The sequence below is a fragment of the Polyergus mexicanus genome, unplaced genomic scaffold (assembly GCF_030449975.1).
Source record: "Polyergus mexicanus isolate NDT 795.1 unplaced genomic scaffold, iyPolMexi1.0 SCAF_2, whole genome shotgun sequence".
Taxonomy (NCBI): domain Eukaryota; kingdom Metazoa; phylum Arthropoda; class Insecta; order Hymenoptera; family Formicidae; genus Polyergus; species Polyergus mexicanus.
The window spans coordinates 9,107,359-9,125,633 of record NW_027223322.1 but is presented as its reverse complement, the minus strand read 5'-3'; the positions used below and the strand labels follow the sequence as shown (position 1 = coordinate 9,125,633).

At 27.0% G+C, this 18,275-nt stretch overlaps 4 protein-coding genes across 6 annotated transcripts; 1 reads left to right on the top strand and 3 right to left on the bottom strand.

The window, feature by feature from the left end:
• Positions 1-89: 89 nt before the first annotated feature.
• LOC138941776 (uncharacterized) lies at positions 90-4,967 on the bottom strand. Its single transcript, XM_070311664.1, is given in 11 exon segments — positions 90-159; positions 619-806; positions 1,000-1,327; positions 1,549-1,688; positions 2,026-2,191; positions 2,386-2,668; positions 2,943-3,275; positions 3,605-3,947; positions 4,467-4,543; positions 4,666-4,847; positions 4,924-4,967. Coding segments are annotated over 11 exon segments (2,154 nt in total).
• A 1,375-nt stretch (positions 4,968-6,342) lies between these two features.
• Positions 6,343-11,822, bottom strand: LOC138941772 (aminopeptidase N-like). The gene is made up of 10 exons (XM_070311659.1): positions 11,377-11,822; positions 10,273-10,752; positions 9,946-10,129; positions 9,283-9,418; positions 8,910-8,991; positions 7,991-8,358; positions 7,378-7,658; positions 6,872-7,056; positions 6,467-6,718; positions 6,343-6,406 (listed from the first exon to the last, which is right to left on the bottom strand). Exons 1-10 carry the CDS (start codon positions 11,820-11,822, stop codon positions 6,343-6,345), a joined length of 2,478 nt encoding a protein of 825 aa, XP_070167760.1.
• A 2,488-nt stretch (positions 11,823-14,310) lies between these two features.
• Positions 14,311-17,026, top strand: Bckdha (Branched chain keto acid dehydrogenase E1 subunit alpha). 2 transcript variants are annotated; one of them, XM_070315858.1, is made up of 8 exons: positions 14,311-14,452; positions 14,819-14,980; positions 15,270-15,465; positions 15,535-15,696; positions 15,930-16,074; positions 16,144-16,347; positions 16,549-16,812; positions 16,889-17,026. In XM_070315858.1, exons 1-8 carry the CDS (start codon positions 14,396-14,398, stop codon positions 16,968-16,970), a joined length of 1,272 nt encoding a protein of 423 aa, XP_070171959.1. In that variant the 5' UTR covers positions 14,311-14,395; the 3' UTR covers positions 16,971-17,026. The 2 variants fall into 2 exon arrangements, with proteins under 2 accessions (XP_070171959.1, XP_070171960.1); XM_070315859.1 differs by having other exon boundaries at positions 14,394-14,452; positions 14,935-14,980; positions 16,889-17,021.
• Mrpl17 (mitochondrial ribosomal protein L17) lies at positions 15,111-17,987 on the bottom strand. Of its 2 annotated transcripts, none has more exons than XM_070315861.1 (4): positions 17,748-17,987; positions 17,299-17,509; positions 17,050-17,227; positions 15,111-15,686 (listed from the first exon to the last, which is right to left on the bottom strand). In XM_070315861.1, the coding sequence occupies exons 1-3, from the start codon at positions 17,940-17,942 to the stop codon at positions 17,094-17,096; spliced, it is 540 nt and encodes a 179-aa protein (XP_070171962.1). In that variant the 5' UTR covers positions 17,943-17,987; the 3' UTR covers positions 15,111-15,686; positions 17,050-17,093. The 2 variants fall into 2 exon arrangements, with proteins under 2 accessions (XP_070171962.1, XP_070171963.1); XM_070315862.1 differs by having other exon boundaries at positions 17,054-17,227.
• Between the last annotated feature and the right edge of the window lie 288 nt (positions 17,988-18,275).

The following is an 18,275-nucleotide window of genomic DNA, read 5'->3' as shown; positions in this document are numbered from 1 at the left end:
TGTATATTTATTATATTATGGTATTTTTAATACTTTCAATATAATTTCTTTTTAAATAATATATTTTTAGGAAAACTATAACTATTTTTTTAGTTTGGATTATGCTCTATCTTATTATCGATGGAACTTTTCACTTTCTTGTATTGTTCCAATATGTACCTGCAAAATATACGTTTTATTTTAATAATAGTTAATATTATTATATAATTCACAATAAAGTAAATATGTTATTTAGTAATTCTGCTTTTCAATATATCACATAAAATTGTACGATAAAAATTGCAAATATTTTCATAATTTTAAATTAGATATATGCAACCGAAATCCCAGTGTATTACTCTTAGATTTCTTAATTATTAAAATTTTCTTTTTTATATTGTTCTCTTAAATTATTACATATTTAATTTGTCACGTGATGAAAGTAAAAAAGATCGAGTGAAAAGCAGAATGCTTAAATAGAATATTTAAGAAAATATTTTTATTACTCACATGCGTCATTAAAATAAGAATAGAAATTATGAAGGAAAATTTTAGAACAGAGAAATAACTCTAGAATAGTAAAAGCTTTGCTGCTTAGAATATATAGAAAAAAATGTCAGATTATAGATTGATTTTTACTTTTGGGCTGTACATTCTCCTATCCAGTCAGACGCATCGATCATTATGTGGTATAATCGTTCTAAATATTTACTAATGCACAACGTAATTGAATTTTCCGTGTGATGTTGAAGCAATGGATGATACACATTATGTTGAGTCATGCTATTGCTGCAACTTTCGATTTCTTTACCAAATATCTTCCATACCTAGAAAATTCATACATCTATGTTAAATATTGTATTAAATATATTATAATTGTATTACATATTATTTTTATTATTATCTACATTAAATATTTATTATATTATTATATATTTATTTGCATTTTTTATTACAGAATAGACAAAAGTTTTGCATTCTTATATTTACTCTCTTTTGTACGAGAAACTCTTTTCTCACCTGTACCCATTTTGTTGATAACGTATCTTGCAAGGATGCTCTATATTTAAAGCGTTGCAAAGCATAAATAGCCTCGATACCCTCCTCGATGGTTTGGACTTCTTCAAATATTCGATCGATTAGGTTTACAACCATATTCTCCAAATTTGTCACGGAATCTCTAAACTTCTGCATGTTTTTTAGCCATGTGGAATTTGTAACGTCCAAAATGTTATCGCGAACTAGTTTGATTTCTTCAAGATTCTCGTAAAATAAATTCTCTATTCGGCGACAATAATCTTCGTGTTCAATACCTTTGGGACCGCCGATCATTTCCACTTTATTACGCCTACAAAAAAATTATTTTTATATATATATTGATATTTATTATGATGTTCATGTATATAAACTAAATGATTTATAACAAGAGTTCTGATATTATATCTTTTCTAAACATTCTGTATTATAGCTAAATTAAAATGGTGGAAATTTTTGATCTAAGATATTTATGATTAGTATTATATATATAATATTAGTATTATATATGTAATATTCTATTTTATATCCTACCTTCCAAACACGATTAAAGCGTTGCATATTTCAATAACATCGTAACATCTTTGTGTGAACGTGTCGATGCGTTTAAATATTAATTGTTCGTTCATTTGCCAATCTCTATTGGATCCAATGCGCGCAGTTATACTCGTGACCTGTAATCAATTTTTTTAAAAAGACAAGAGTTTTCACAAATTTTTGTGTTAATAAATTTTAAATCATCGGAATTTAAAAATAGAGTATGAGAGCTATATTTTTCTCATTATTAGAATCGAAACACGGTTCACATTATCGACTAAATACAAAAAGTTTCAAAAGTTTAATATTTCAAAATCATCTGAAACCAGAAAAATTGTACATATTTAAAGAATTTTTGTAAATTTAATGGACGATCTAATTTGTGGATAATTGATAAAGTCGGTCGCATAATTCTTGTAAAATCCGATAACTTATTCGGTCATTAATATATATATTAATTGTAAGTTTGGATACTTTATTGTATACGATTCTGTATGTTTCACAACAAGAAATACATTTCCGAAGTATATTTATTCCATTTTCCGCATCGCCTTCTAGTATTGCTTGTAAATCCACATAGTTCTTACATTGTTGCACTATTTCAGTATTTATGGCCTCACAAAGTATCTCTATGTTATGCCTATAAATAAATACAATTCTTTTTATTTATCAATTTTTTAATTATGATATATAGATTTCTTTTCTAATTAAGATCAGTTAATAATTATGACATTACATATTCTCTAATGAAATAATTGAAAAAAAGTCCAGATACAAATTATAAGTATCTTAACAATATATTTATTAAATAAATAATATATTAAAAAATCATACGGTATGTTATAAAACGGGGATTCCGTCCAGATAAACAATATCAAGAGCAATATTCTCGTTATAGGCTCTTCAATCTCATTCGGGCATTTCAGATTGTTACAAGCTTCCGATAAAACGTTCAGATATGTTACATTGGATGCAGCTTGTTCTAATCCTTCATGAAGTTGTAGCGTCAAATATCGAAAAGATTCCACGCTCGGCGAATGAACATTCTCCAACAGATGTAATATTGATTGAATTTCCTTACTCGAGAGCTGATCGTGCAAAGAGCACAGATCAAAATCTGCAAATAAAATGTTTTAGATCTTATCTCAGAACATAGATAATTTAATGAGTAGATCTCTAATTAAATATTCAGTGAGAAAAAAAAATACAAAAAATGATTCTCTCTAACTTTCCCTAAGACAGATAATAATTTTGTTTCTTCTCCTATTTTTTAAATAGTAGAAATTTGAAATGACACAATTAATTGCTTCCGATTTAGTATATACAATATATGTAATATACGTAAAATGCAACTGTATCTAACAATATCTAACGATATCTTCGAAACTAACATATTGCTGTCCAATGTTGCAGCTCATCGAAAATGATTCCTCCAGTTGTGCTCTTGGACATGTTCGCTAATGCTTCCCGTATCTGTTTGATCCAATATCGTACAATCCCTTCAAATCTATCTATCTGTGCCTTTTCCGATTCTCGTAATTTATTAGACATATACTGCCCATCTTCCTCGGATAAATCCGGCTTTTCGTCTCTCGGCGGTGCTGCGATATCAGGCAAATCTTCTCGTGGCACATAAAGCTTAGTCAAACCCAATGGTTTGTAAACCGATTCGGTTAAACACATTAGAAAATTATGCAAATTGAAGAACACATTATTCCTGATAACTGCTTTCGTTAAAAAACAATACTCTTGTTCTTCTGCTTCATAATTAATGTTAATTAAAACAAGCAATTTAATAATTTTGAAATACAACCAGTATCCTTATAATTAATTTAAAGAATTAATAATTTTATATAATAATAATAATAATAATAATAAATTATTAACTTCAATAATTAATTTCTTATTACACAATTTCTTATTATTACTGCATTAGTGTTATTTACTATTTATCAGATTGTGCGAGTTTCCTAAAAGCGTCGAAGTAATCAAAAAAATGTTATTTTCAAATACCGATTATAATAATTGGATCAAGTATTTTACAAAAGGATACTCTCTGGCCACTCGCCGCTGTTGAGTGCAGCAGGTACATACATATTTTCCATTGCTTTCAACACGCACATCATTGCATTACGATTGACGCTGCCGAAGATGACTGCAGCGTGAAAATTATCGACGGTAAACACATGCCAAGGTGTCCTCAAAAAATACACGAATTCGCTTTGATCATCTTCTGGAACACTTAATCGTGCTCTCAATGTATCCATCTCAAAATATATACTCAATAATGCGCAACCTGGGTTCTCGAAGTATTCGCGAATAATCGTATGACAATCCTCCTTCCAATCAGAATCCTTGATCGAAGGAAGTATCGTAAGATCTTTTACGTATTGCATCTGGAATAACGCGTTGAATATAATATTAGTAAAATATACTATAATAAGCATTTATAAGAATTATGAGAAAAAAATCGAATTATAAATTAACTTTAAAATTTAATTAATTTTTTATCTTTTTTTTCAAAGTTGCTTATAGCAAGAAAAATAAAAAGACATTATACAACAGAAATGAATTAAGAATTAATTTATTATTTAATTTAAATGTTATGTGTAAATTATAAATTTAAAACAATTAGAAAATCTGATAACAAAAATATATTATTAAACAGTTAAATCTTTCTATGTTATGTCAGAAGACGAAAAAAAGATCGATGGAAGCATATAGGTTTCATTGTCAAAGAGATAGCATTTCAAAAAATAAAACAAAGATAAGCTACAAATATAAGAAATAAAAAATAGAAAATAGAATCAAATCCTTTTTACCAAAATATAATAATCTATTAAAATTCATATTTATATTCAAGCCACAGAAAAAAAATTTAGAAGCACTTAATTAAATTCAGAGAAATAACTGACCAAGATATTTAAATCTTGTTCATCGAAGACCGGCTTAACTGGTTCAGGAAGAAGTTCTTCTTCGGTTTCTGAACTTTCTAGAACATCGAAAATACACACGGTTGTACAATTAATCTCTTATTTTTTCACGATTAATTAATCCATTGATTTGGCGGACATGTCGTCAAAAGTCCAAAAAATCGAATTTGGAAAAAAGAACCTTGACGATCAAAATCTTCTTCGTCCGTGTCCATATCCAAAAATTCTCTATGAGGATCATGCGATGATTTTTCCGTTTTCTTCGTTTTCTCCATCCTTTAATCTCGTTTGTTCAACGTATCAGAAACGTATGAAATATAATAACACGCGATCAAATATTTTATCAACAATAATGATAAATTTCTTTTATTGAAGACAGCGAGAATGTATTAAAACGTAACTGTTTGTAATAGAGGCACGTTGCCAAGTGATATTGTACTGTATCGATAAAACGAGTAAACCCTTGTGGAATTTAGAAAACATTTTTTGTGCAATAACGGCTATAATGATTGTTACATCAAATTAATCATTTCTCGAAATTGGGAAAATCTATAATTATGTAAAATTACATTCAAATATGCAATTAAAGTAAGAAAATTGTTTTAAATATTCAGAAACATAAAACATTTTATTCATTTACAATATTTACTGCTTTGAATTCACAATCTCAGCGCGGAATCCGCGAAAAAATTCGCCGACAAATATTGCTAATAATGCAATTTGCAATAATATCTAATACATATATATATATGCAATGTGTTACAGTATCCGAAGAGCTTTACGAGAGATAACAATAATTTTTTATTTCTCTCTCTTTCTCTCTCTTTCGAATACCACTGATCCGATGATCCGTTATATTTCGTGATTAGTCATTATTATAATTTTAAAATCTATCTAAATGATATACAATAATTTATATTTATAAAATATTAAAATAAGCGAAACAATAAACTAATCGCAGTAATTACATTTGTTTGTTTCATATCTACGTTGTTTTAACAATAGGAGATATAAAGTATACGGAAGTATTGCTAACTATAATTATAATATCGATTATACATATATAGGCTTTGGAGATACATGTTTAAGTAACAATTCACGACTGTAAAGTTGAAACTTACGTATTTTTGTCTTATCGTGTATATTATAAATTTTATATTCCTCGAAGCTTTGGAAAAAATCGTATATCTGAAACAGAATTTTTAGCATTCAGTAATTTATTCTCTCACTATAAAAATCTGACGCGATATAATTTCTAGCGTAATTAAAACAAGATACAATAGTACGTATATGTCATATACACTTAAACAACTTAATAATAAAAGATTATATAATATTTTTGCTCATAAAAACGTATTTTATGCGATTGCTCTTGCTGGATAATTAATGCTCAATAATGTATAGTATATAATGTTTTTTTCTCAGAATACTATTTATGAACTTTATCTAAAATAGGTCATATTGCGATATTCATCAATAAATAATTGAGTTTCGTACTAGGATAATTTGAAGCGATATAATTTTTCGTTTCAATAAAAATAATTAAATCAAAAAATAATATGTATATATGACACACATACACACACGTTTGCACGCACCCACGCACACACATGCGTACATATATATATATATATATATATATATATATATATTCAAAAATAAATAATCTTGATATTAAGTAAGTATAAGTTCGTGATATTTACCATATCAAGTTGTTGGTGAGAATATATATTATTAATAAGAATGAGTAATGCTGCAGGCATTGAGACTTGACTATAAAAGTAAAACAGTGACGTATATATACTAGATTTCCATATATATGATATTACAGCATATATTTGTGAAGAAACATATTATATTACCTGGGTGTTATATTTTTAAAATCTTGTAATAAGTTCCTAAATGATTTAATGCTCTTTGTACTATTTGCAATAGTAAAAACAAAATGTCTTAATGCGTATTGAGTTATTATACTATTATACGATATGAGAAACATAAACGATTGGTCATTATCCATATTATATTGCGGAGGCTTATAATTAAGCTCAAAATCAATTTTTGTATAAGATGTTAATGTATAGTTGTTTATCTCAACTAGATGATTTGGGCAAGTTAGAAAATACGAAATTTCTCTATTATTTCCTCTTATTTTATTCAGCATTTGGTGCCAAGTAGTATTGTCTGCTGTCTGCAAACCATAACAATAAGTCCATTTTTTCCACAACGGCGAAAGTCTACGATGAAAAAAAATTATTATAAATTTATAGTTTCGTATTTTAATCGAATAAGTTATGTATCACATATTTTTTTTTTACTATCATGCAAAATACAAAAATTATGATTATAAGCGTGATATAACCGTAATTATATAAAGAAATTATATATACTTTGTAGAGATTTCGAGATGTTGTTTCAATAGATTGTTGGCCATTTTTAGGCAATCGTATAATTTAAGAAAGCATGCCCATTGCGCAGCTTCTTGCCTTAAAGCTTTGGTAAAGTCATTATCTGTGGGTTTTTCTTCGTATTCTATAATCTCAAGGACTCCATTTAGCATTTGTCTTAATTGTTCCTAAAAAACCGTTAAATATAAAAAATTGTAATTGATTTGCATATTATATAAATATTTAATATTTAATATTTAAAATATAATGGAAAAAGAAATTTTTTTTTGCTCTTTAAATTTTTATTTTTGATCTAAATAAGATTGTAAGAAAGCATATAACTATTTCAGCGATATATATTTTAATTTTTCAGAAAGATATCTACTTGTTTATAAGAAGCCAATGTCTTGTATGCAACAATGAATAGATATATTCATTGTTGCATACAAAACAAAATATAAGAGATACAAAATAAAATATTTTTATTCACGAAATCTATCATTATTTACCTTAGTAGGATATTCTCCCATTTCTAGATATGTAAAGGAATTTGATATGTATTGCATAGCTTTGAACATAGGATACCATGCTATGTAATCTATCTCTTGCGATAGGTATTTCGCAAGTTCCCAAAACATTGGAGTTTTTAATTTGCGCAATAACATGAAATGAAACGCATCATCGATGATTTGAGCACGATTTAGAACATGTATTTTCCAATAATTCTCACTGTTCAGATATAAAGCAATTTTTTGCCAATATCTATTATCGTATTTGATACGATAATATCCTGTCGTTTAATAAATAAATTTTATGTATTATTAAATTGAAAAATCAAGTTGTAAAAGTAAAGTTTTGTATAAATTTAAAAGATAATTTAATTATAAATAATGAACAAATTATATATATTGTACAATTGCGATTTTATCACATGTATCTATTTACTATTTTGTGCTGTACATATTTTTCATCTTTAATTTTTGTTATAATTTCTGTCATTTTCAATTTTATGTATTTAACATGATTGTATAATTTGTAGTAGCTATTATAGTAGATTAGTAGAAGTTGTTATTTTTAGTGAAAAAGATGATATATATATACAGATTTATTTTTTAAGTTTACCAATTTGTTGTATGTTAAATATAATCCAACCATCCTCTCTGTGTTTGAGGGGCAATATAAAATAGTGACTATAAGGACGATTAAACGGTTTCTTTGGCGGTTTCAACCAAAAAAGTGGCGCAGGAATATTAAAATTGGAATCTGTCTCTGTGGTATAGCTGATAGGTATCCATCGATTTTCGTTTGGTCCATTAAGATTTTTTATCGATACTTTTATGCTGTCCGCATTATGATGTAATATATTCAACACAGGATATCCCTTTTGTGTTGTCCAAGGATACATCATCTCTTTTATGTCATATGATCTTGGATTTATTTTATCGTAAGCATTTTTTAGAGCTTCCCAAAAATTATCGGAATGATGCTTTCTAAGCACATTAAATTTAAAAAAATTTAACATTGCCGATAATTATTGTAAAAAATGGCATTAAAAAATAAGAAATTATTATGTCTCTCTTTCTCTCTTATTTACATATATAGAAAAAAGAGTGGAAGAAACAAATACATTTCCAAATTTATTAAAAAATATTGAAAAAGAATGAGAGATACTGAAAACAGGAATAAAAAAACAATAAAACAAAAATCGAGCAAGACAAAGTAAAAATAAAAGTAAAAAAATAAATAAATATAAATAAAAAATAAACGTCAAAAATCTAACTTTTAATAGAAGCAGCTATTAAAAACAAAAATGATCCCGAAAGAGTTTTTATAGAAGCCAAAATAAAAAAAAAAAAAAAAATGGAAACCGAAAAATAGAAGCTAAAAAAAAGAGCTTGAAAATAAAAAATCGAGAAATAAAGCAAAAATGAATGAAGAAAAGCAAGGTGAAAGAAACATTTTATAAAACACTCAATTATTATCTTTTTGATATGTAATTTTAAGAGAGTATGTATAATTATATTATATTATTATATCTTACTTTTCATATAAATATGTACGGATACCCAGCCAAAATGCATCTATGTTAAATCCGTGTTGTAATACGCGAAGTATAACGGATGCTACGACAATTTACATTATAAAAAATACGATTAAATATATACAGAATAAATTTATCACAACTTTTTTTAACTAAAGTTAATTTGGTAAAGAAATTTTAATTTTAATTTTTCAATTTTTATGTGTATGTGTATGTATATGAATATATATGTTTATGTACGTGTGTACATGTACGTATATATTATATTAATAAACTGAAGATAAATTTTTTCATTTTTAGCTTTTTATATATTTTTTTTTATTATGTTAGCATAGAAATTTATAAGTGATCATTTAATAATGTTCAATCATACCTTTGACGTAATTAACAATTTTAGTTGACACGGGTTTGCCTTGATAAGGCAACATCCTGTTATCAACATCAAAGTGAAGGGACTCATGTTGAAATTGGACTACGAACAAATCTATTATCCGAGAATTTGGCAAACTCTAGAGAGGAAAGTTTTGTTGATTATATAAATTTTAATTGGAAAAAATGCATTTGTATTAGCAAAATGCTATTACAATATTGTTAAAAGAAGTTTTATTTTTTATTCTTATAATATAGTTTAAAAATAAAGTATCTTTGAAAAATAACATGCAATGTAATTGATTCAGATTAAACATTAAACATCTTTAAAATCATTTAAAATGTATTGTTACACACAGGCCTTTTTTAAATTATTTTGATTTAAATACGTGTATATATATATATATATATATATATATATATATATATATATATATATATATATACATACACGCCTTTTTCTGTCAATCTCTTTACTTATTATTAGATATTATAAAAATTTGAAAGAATCGGATCATTTTCATTTTAATTGACTAATGATTACAAGACATTATAAAGATATAAGAATATATGTATATATATATATATATATATATATATATATTTATTTATTTATTTTGGTAAGCATTTCTGAAATTAATTATGTAAAAGAAACAAATAAAATAACCTGATTGAGGGTATGGATTGTTAAGAATGTAGTAAAACCTTTACTCAACCATGAGTTAGGCCACCAAAATGGATTGACTATACTCTCAAACCATTCTCGTATTATTTCATATCCTATTACGTGCATCACGTTATATTTGCATCCAATAGAGTCTGTTTTCTCATTATAGGTAACATCTGCTTCACTAAAAAATATTTGTAAAAAATGTAATTATGTACAAAAATCTTTGTACATGTCATATTTTCAATCAAATATCAACTTAGACACATAAAAATATACATGACTGTAAATCTCTCAATTTTTAAATATCAAACATCATGTACTTACTTATAAAGGATGATTCCCAAGTTTACCATGTTATCATTTCGCTCTTGAAACTCTGGAATTACGATATAATTTACTTTTGGAAACTGTTGCAAACGCTTCCATTCTTTTTTCAAATATATCGTAATATTTTTAGTAATTGCCAGTGCAAATTGCAAGGAACTTATTGATCGTTTGTCGCACCATATGCTAGCAATATCATCCTCATGAATAAAATTTTGAACAAAATTAGTTACAACAATTGATACGAGAAAGGGGGACATTGCAGGAGTGCTATTGAAATATGTCCATTGCATGTTATCGTCACCCAAATCCTGATCAATTCTTATCATGGGGATAGATGTTGCTTGTATCGGCATGTTTGACAAAACCTTATAATTTTCAGAATGATATATGGAAATATCAAAGGTGGTCTTTGACGAGCTCCAACGTGGGAACATCCGTCGATCCCACATTCGCTGGAAAAGTGTTGCGGACAACCATCTATGGCATTTAAACGATGCGCATTAAATAACGAAAAATAACAAAAATAATAAAAAAATTTCAATGATTGTTAGTATAAAAGTAAGAGATACAGAAACTGAATAATATATTTGTACAAATGTGCAATCTTGCGCAAAATGATACCTAGAGAAAAAACTTATATTCACCATATTATTATTATTCTATATATTTTAATTACATTTTTATATACTATGTAACAATATTTTTGCAGTTTATATAAGTAACATAAAAAGTTATATAAATAATATTTAAAAAATGTTTATAATATTAGAGAGATTTAGAACATACAACAGATAAAGAGCATTTTTTAATACTCAAAATTCTTATAAATATCTCCAAACCTTTTTCAGATTTAAATTTTACAATAAAAAATATATTGAAATATAGAAACAAATGTAATTATATCTATATTTTGAAAAATTGTATGTGAAAGAGAGAGCTATATATGTTTAAATAGTGTTTTATCAAAAATCTTATATATATATGTAATTAAAATTCTATATACATATCTCATAGCGATGATGGTTAGTAATAATTAATAATGAATGATATTTGTATATTATAATGATATGTATTTAATAATTTATATATTTTAATAGTTACATTAGTCCCTCTTCGCTGTAGTAGAAAATCCGCTGAAAGCCTCCGTTATTAAACATAGAACTGGTATATCTTACATTCAGAATGTAATCCCCTGGTGATAATTCTTCATTAAAATAAATGTGGAAGATATTCCTATCATAATCATACGAATGTCCTAGTTCATTATAGATATCAATTGTATTTTGATCAGACAGAACTATCAATCTTGATCGCATCATGCTCATTTTTTCTGCAAACATGCTTATTGTGTGCGTCGTTTCAAGAATTTTGATGATAATATCGCATTCGCCCATAAAAGTATTTTGTTCGACATATAGACTAAACTTGATGTTATAATGTTTCGGTATTATGTTGGTCAATGATTTTAATGCATTTTCGTCGGAAGAATAAACCGTCACGTCGATGAATGTTAAAATGCCACTTAATAACAATATTAGACGCGCCATTTCAATTATCCCTTCAATTCTATCTGCAAAAAAATTTTTTTATTAAAAAAGATATAAATATTTAAAAAAAAAATAGTATAATAGGAAACGTTTTTTATTATGTAAAAAAAGGAAACAATTTAGTATTTTAAATTCCTTTTATAGTGATGAAAACATTCGTATTATGAAAAATAGGATTTGATCAGAGAAGTCATCTTATCAAATCTTTAATCTTAATTAATTATTTAAAATGATTATTATTTCTCGCAATTTTTTAATCATAGAACAATTTTATCGTGAATAGTTCAAAAGTTATAAGATGTTTAAACGTAAATTGAAATTATAAATTAATAATTAATTATCGATTTAAAAATAACAGAACGTTAAAAGTAACAGAATGTTTTTGGATAAGAAAACATAGGACGGAAAGTATAATCTTAAATTCCTAACAATTGCTAACGAGTTCGTTATTGATGTGTCTTGAAAGTCACAGATTGTGTATATGATTTATTGTGCCTTTCGATCTTTGATTTTTATGATTGATATAGTTTTATTTATTTATTCTATATTATATACATCGAAATCACGGTCGTTACTTATTTAGAAAAATCTAATTTATCTTATTTAAACTTTCTTCAATATATGTATACTATTTTACATAAATATATATATATATGTATATATCGAATCAAATTAAATTGTATTCCGTTTATATTTATTATGGCATATACATCTTTTTTAACAAGAAAAATTAGAATTTATTCTTTGTTTGTCATTATTAAACACTTATATTTAGCTTGACCTAATCTTAGAAAAGCTTCTGATTATATATATTTATCACACGCACGAGACATGTAAAACAAAATATATTATTAAATATTTTATTATATATACATATATAATACAATGTACAATACTTAATATATATAAAATACATATGTAATATTTAAACTTCTCTTTGTGCGAGTTAAAAAATTTCTGTGTTTAAAATAATTTCTACATGTTATTGTATGATACATATTAAAAATCATCTATATTAAAATAGATTGGGATCATTACATTAATGATATTAATGATGAGAAAGATGATTTTGAAAAAAAGGATGTTGAGAAAATAAAACTATGCTCGTTATGCTTGTACTTTGATATCATTTCAATTATGTTTTACACACATGTGTTGCATTTTTAAAAAGAGATATATATATTTTAATGTTATGATGACTTACTCGTATAATGAAACGGTGTGCTTATTAAGTTTCCTTTGTAAGAATTAACGCAAATCGTTGCAATTAACTCATTGTTACCACAAACCGTTAATACCAAATGTGTTATTATATTTATATATATATATATAATATGACGATCTTATTATTTCAAAAGATCTTCAAAGACTAACAACTCAGACAGCACAAAACGGCCACAAGGTATTTCAAAAGTGTTTAAAGAACGATACCTGATATTATTATAAATGCGTAGTCTCATGTAAACAATTTTCAAGGTTAAAGAATATCTTATCATGAAATAAATAATCGCAACAATTGTTAATAATAATTACTTTAAAATTTTTTTCCAGAAACATATGTACGCACGTAAGCGATTAAATATATAAAATTGTATTTTATATTTTTCCAAGTTAAATTATATTTCTCGAGGATGTCGCCCGGACGAGAGAGTCTCGTACCTTACATTTTCATCTAACAACGCACTATTTCTTTGCGTGCTTGTCCATATATTCGATACTACCCCCGCGTTTTCATACGTCGGAAATATTTATTATATCATTTGATTGTTATTGTATTATGCGTTATTATTTTGATGATTGATTATTTACGTTTTTGTGAATTGTATCCATCACTAATTACAGCAGCTTCTTTTAAATTTAAGCATTCAAAGGAAACCGTTCTTAAATGCATACATATAACGATTTTATAAAATTACTATGTTAGTGTTATGCTTTCTCAGTCATAAGAATTAGCGGTCAATCTAATTATCGATAGATAAATATTTGTTATATTATCGATTTCTGAATCGATCGATGACCATCGCAACAGTCGCACTTGTCTCCCCTCCTTTTCTCTCTCTGTGTGCCTGTAACGAGCAGTCCATTCTATATATCGATGATTTGATTTCACTCTATAAAACACTTATATAAATATTTCTAAATAAACACAAATTACCTCTGCAACTGTAGCTTTTGATGCTCCGCATTAAGCATTTCGTAGAGATGCATCGTAATTGCATCCATTTGTTATCATAAAATCTCAATTTCTCTCACAAAAATTAGATTTAATTCTTTTATCGCATTTATATTTAATGCGTAAGTGTTTATGGTTAGACCGGTTCTACAATAAGTCGTATGTCGTTAATCGTAAGGAAATTGACCAATCACAGTCGATAATTCCAAAAAAAAATGGACTGTGGTTGATCAATTTTCTTACGGCTAACGACATACAACTTATCGTAGAACCGACTTTAACGCTTCCTCGCGTGATGTCGCGCGCGTGCATGTGTTTTACAGTGCGTTATCAGTACTTTATTGGCCTAAATTAAATGTACACATCAAACAGAGATCAAGGATCAAGTGTGTGACACGAGATGATTGCGAAGAATTTATTCCGAGGAATTTCGCGCTTTCAATACGCTATATTGCAGGTATCATATATAATATAAATAGAGAAAATCTCTTATTTATTCGTTATTGCAATAAATTTTTATTTAAATGTAATTAACACATATATGCTTATAACGAACATTTTATATCATATATTGTGCTCATTCTTTAATATTTTGATTATATTATTTTATAATTATTTTTTTATTACTCTAAAATAGTATTTGAGAGAGTAAAAATTTATGTTCTTTTAATTCGTTTTAATAATTTAATTACATATCTATATTTTTTAATGATTTAGAATAAATAACAAAATTGTATATGAATAAATATCTCTGTAATCTTTTAAAATATTATAATAAATATCATATTTGTTTTTCTTTATTGAAATTTTATGATTAATTTAGGTAAAACAATATAGCACTAAGACAAACAAACCGCAATTTCTAGGAATCAACAATATTTTTACCAATAATATTCAATTTGTCAATCAAGAAAGTTATGAATCTATTCCAATATACAGGATTTTGGAATCTACACAGAAGACTGAATTACCCAAAGATGAAAAGGTTTGATTATCAAAGATATAAATTAATAATATACATTACAGATATAAATTAAAAATATATTATAAATTTACAGATATATAGATGCACAATTAATCCTAAATATGTTGCTTTATTTCATATTTATATATATATTATTTAAAAAAAATGTGAAATGTGTATTATAGAATCACTAGATTTAATATTAAGTTCAGCAAGTGTATATAGTGACACATATACAAACATAATTTGAGATTAACATAAATATATTGTGTCAAAATATAAAACTGAATGTTATATTCTTGTATTACAGTTAAACGAGGAAAATCTGATGAAAATGTACTGCAATATGATGACCATAAGCATGATGGATAAGATCCTATACGAGTCGCAAAGACAAGGTCGTATCTCATTTTACATGACAAATACTGGTGAAGAGGCTGTGCAGATTGGTTCTGCTGCTGCTTTGACTCTAGAAGATATGATTTACGCACAATACCGTGAAGTCGGTAAGAAATTGCACTATGTGTTATCCACTTGTTATGTGTATACATCCAAATTATTGCATAATGTAACAGGTGTCTTGTTGCATCGTGGATATCCATTGCTGAAGTTTATGAATCAATGTTATGGCAACTGCGAGGATGAGGGCAAAGGCAGGCAAATGCCAGTGCACTATGGTTCCAAAGAATTCAATTTCATGACTATATCATCTCCATTGGCAACCCAACTACCACAAGGTAATCATATATTTAATTATATATACATATATATATTATATATTATTATCTATATCGTTGTTATAGATTTTATCTAAACAAAAACTGTAAATGAAATTCAACTGAATTGTTATTTTACAATTTAAAAGGGGGAGTATATAGCATATGTTTTAGTAATATTAATAAATTTACAATGTAGCACTGATAATGCTGCTTTACGAGATAATCTAACACAGAAATTTTTATTTCCACAGCTGCTGGAGCTGCATATGCCTTTAAATTGGATAAAAGAAACGCATGTGTGGCTTGTTACTTTGGTGACGGTGCGGCAAGCGAAGGCGACGCCCATGCGGCATTCAATTTTGCAGCTACTTTATCATGTCCTATCATCTTCATCTGGTAACTTTTTAATGATTTGATCTTATTTTATAAAATGTATACATAATAAAATAAGAATATTTTAATCAGTCGGAATAACGGATATGCCATTTCCACACCGGTCTTCGAACAATTTAAGGGAGATGGTATCGCGGCTAAAGGCCCATCATACGGAATTGACACAATTAGAGTAGACGGTAATGATGTGCTCGCCATGTATTATGCCACAAAAAGTGCTCGAGACTTTTGCATAAAGCAACAAAAACCCGTTTTAATAGAAGCCATGACTTATAGGTGAGAGAGAAAATAAATAAATATATATATATATATATATATATATATATATATATATATATCTTCTTAATTCTAATTTTATATAAAAATTTACACTCTCTCTCATCCTTTCTTATCATTCTTATCATTTGTTAGAAAGGAATATTTTTCGCGAAATAAAACTTTTGTATGATTAATAAATTGTTATAATAAATCTTCTAGACTCGGACATCACAGCACATCGGATGATTCTACGGCTTATCGATCGACCGATGAGATCGCTCGATGGAACATTCAGACGCCACTTGCAAAGTTTCGCTTTTATCTAGAGTCGCTTGGATTATGGTGTCAAGAAAGGGAGCAAGAATTAATAAATTCCACTAAGAAAGAAATCCTTCGTGTTTTTAGAGAAGCAGAAAAAAAATCCAAGCCATATTGGAAGGGATTATTTACAGATGTCTACAAGGAAATTCCTGATCATATCAGGTATATTAGCATGTTAATCATATAAATATATTAATTAAAGTTGTTGGTATCACTTTCAATATTTGGTATATTTCAGAAAACAAATGAATTTAATGGAAAAACATCTAGAAGAATTCAAAGAACATTATCCATTAAATTCTTTTGCGTATAAAAAGTAAAAGGAGGAAATTTATCTGTTATACAAAAATGATGTTATTTTATACATTTATTTTAATAATAAAGTCTTAAACCATTAACCTACTGTACAAGAGCATTTTTTAAAGCCTCTTTGTTTCCTGCTTCTATTGTTTTATATTATCTGCAATTTCTTTATACTTTTCCATTCTGTATTCTTTTTTTGCTGCATCAAGCAGTAAATTGTGAAGTAAATTTCGTTCATGTGGGTTATATTGCTCTACAGTTGGGTATATATTACCTGAATAATGAATTATATAAGTAAATGAATTTTTTGCATAACTTGGTAAAGAATTTTTTTGTAAGATCTACCTCTGAGTTCTAAAATTGCCCTCTCGTAGTGGCCTATAGGATAAATATTCGGCGCCTTATGAAGTTTTGTAAACGATGTAGTATAATTTTGATACCTTGGTACAAGAACTTTGAACAGTTTGTGCACCAGTTGTTTCTCGATTATCCAGAAATTCGCCATGTCCATTGTCTCCTTATGCATAGGTCCATGGCGTATTGCTTCAAATATCAACTATAAAACGATGCTGTTATGAAAATTCTGTTATTAGATATACAAAATAAAAAATGCTAGCTATATTATTAACGTAGATTGCAAAATTCCCTGAAGAATTATGAATATAATAATATCTCCCTAAAACTAGATTGAAACAAATATATTTTTATACATATTTATGTCATAATAATAAATTGTTGTGTTTTTTTAGAGAGTAACGTTGAAATAACTAATAATTGGAGAACAATGAACGTACTTGATCTACATAACCTCTGGTTTCGTCACCTCTCGGATAATTCAACTCGAGTCGTTCGTATTTAATTAATGCCGTCAGAGTTTTTCGGAGTTTTAAAAGACGTCCCTCCGAACCTTGAGGCTGACGCAATTTCCGACGTGGCTTGACATTGTATCTTAATTTATTTACCAATTTCTCGAGGTTGGGTTGATTCATCTTTACTGATGTTGCTCTAAAAAGAATCCACTGCAATTTCTAACCTAAAATCTACTAGGCGTAGCTTGACCTACATGTCGTATGTGTATGCGTGTTTCACATACGTCCACGAAAAAAAATTATACATATTTATACATATCATAGCGAGAGTTTATTACAATTTATTGCAAAATTTTCTTAACCATCTTAAACGAATTTTAATCTACCATTTTAAAATATCATGTACTTTAGTATTAAAATATATGTCCTGAATAATAATATAATATACAATAACACTATTTGATAATTCAATTATATTAAAAAAATATTCTTTACAATATACAAAATAAGATT

Excerpts from the sequence above, each read along its gene's own strand:
- LOC138941772 (XM_070311659.1), bottom strand. The coding sequence starts at position 11,822 with ATGGCGCGTCTAATATTGTTATTAAGTGGCATTTTAACATTCATCGAC. Across the intron at positions 9,419-9,945 it reads CAATCCATACCCTCAATCAG|AGTTTGCCAAATTCTCGGAT; the intron begins GTTATTTTATTT and ends TTTCCTCTCTAG. Across the intron at positions 8,359-8,909 it reads CGTACATATTTATATGAAAA|AAAGCATCATTCCGATAATT; the intron begins GTAAGATATAAT and ends TAATGTGCTTAG.
- Mrpl17 (XM_070315861.1), bottom strand. The coding sequence starts at position 17,942 with ATGAATCAACCCAACCTCGAGAAATTGGTAAATAAATTAAGATACAAT. Across the intron at positions 17,510-17,747 it reads CCAGAGGTTATGTAGATCAA|TTGATATTTGAAGCAATACG; the intron begins GTACGTTCATTG and ends ATCGTTTTATAG. Across the intron at positions 17,228-17,298 it reads GGCAATTTTAGAACTCAGAG|GTAATATATACCCAACTGTA; the intron begins GTAGATCTTACA and ends TTCATTATTCAG.
- Bckdha (XM_070315858.1), top strand. The coding sequence starts at position 14,396 with ATGATTGCGAAGAATTTATTCCGAGGAATTTCGCGCTTTCAATACGCT. Across the intron at positions 14,453-14,818 it reads TTCAATACGCTATATTGCAG|GTAAAACAATATAGCACTAA; the intron begins GTATCATATATA and ends TGATTAATTTAG. Across the intron at positions 16,075-16,143 it reads TGTCCTATCATCTTCATCTG|TCGGAATAACGGATATGCCA; the intron begins GTAACTTTTTAA and ends TATTTTAATCAG.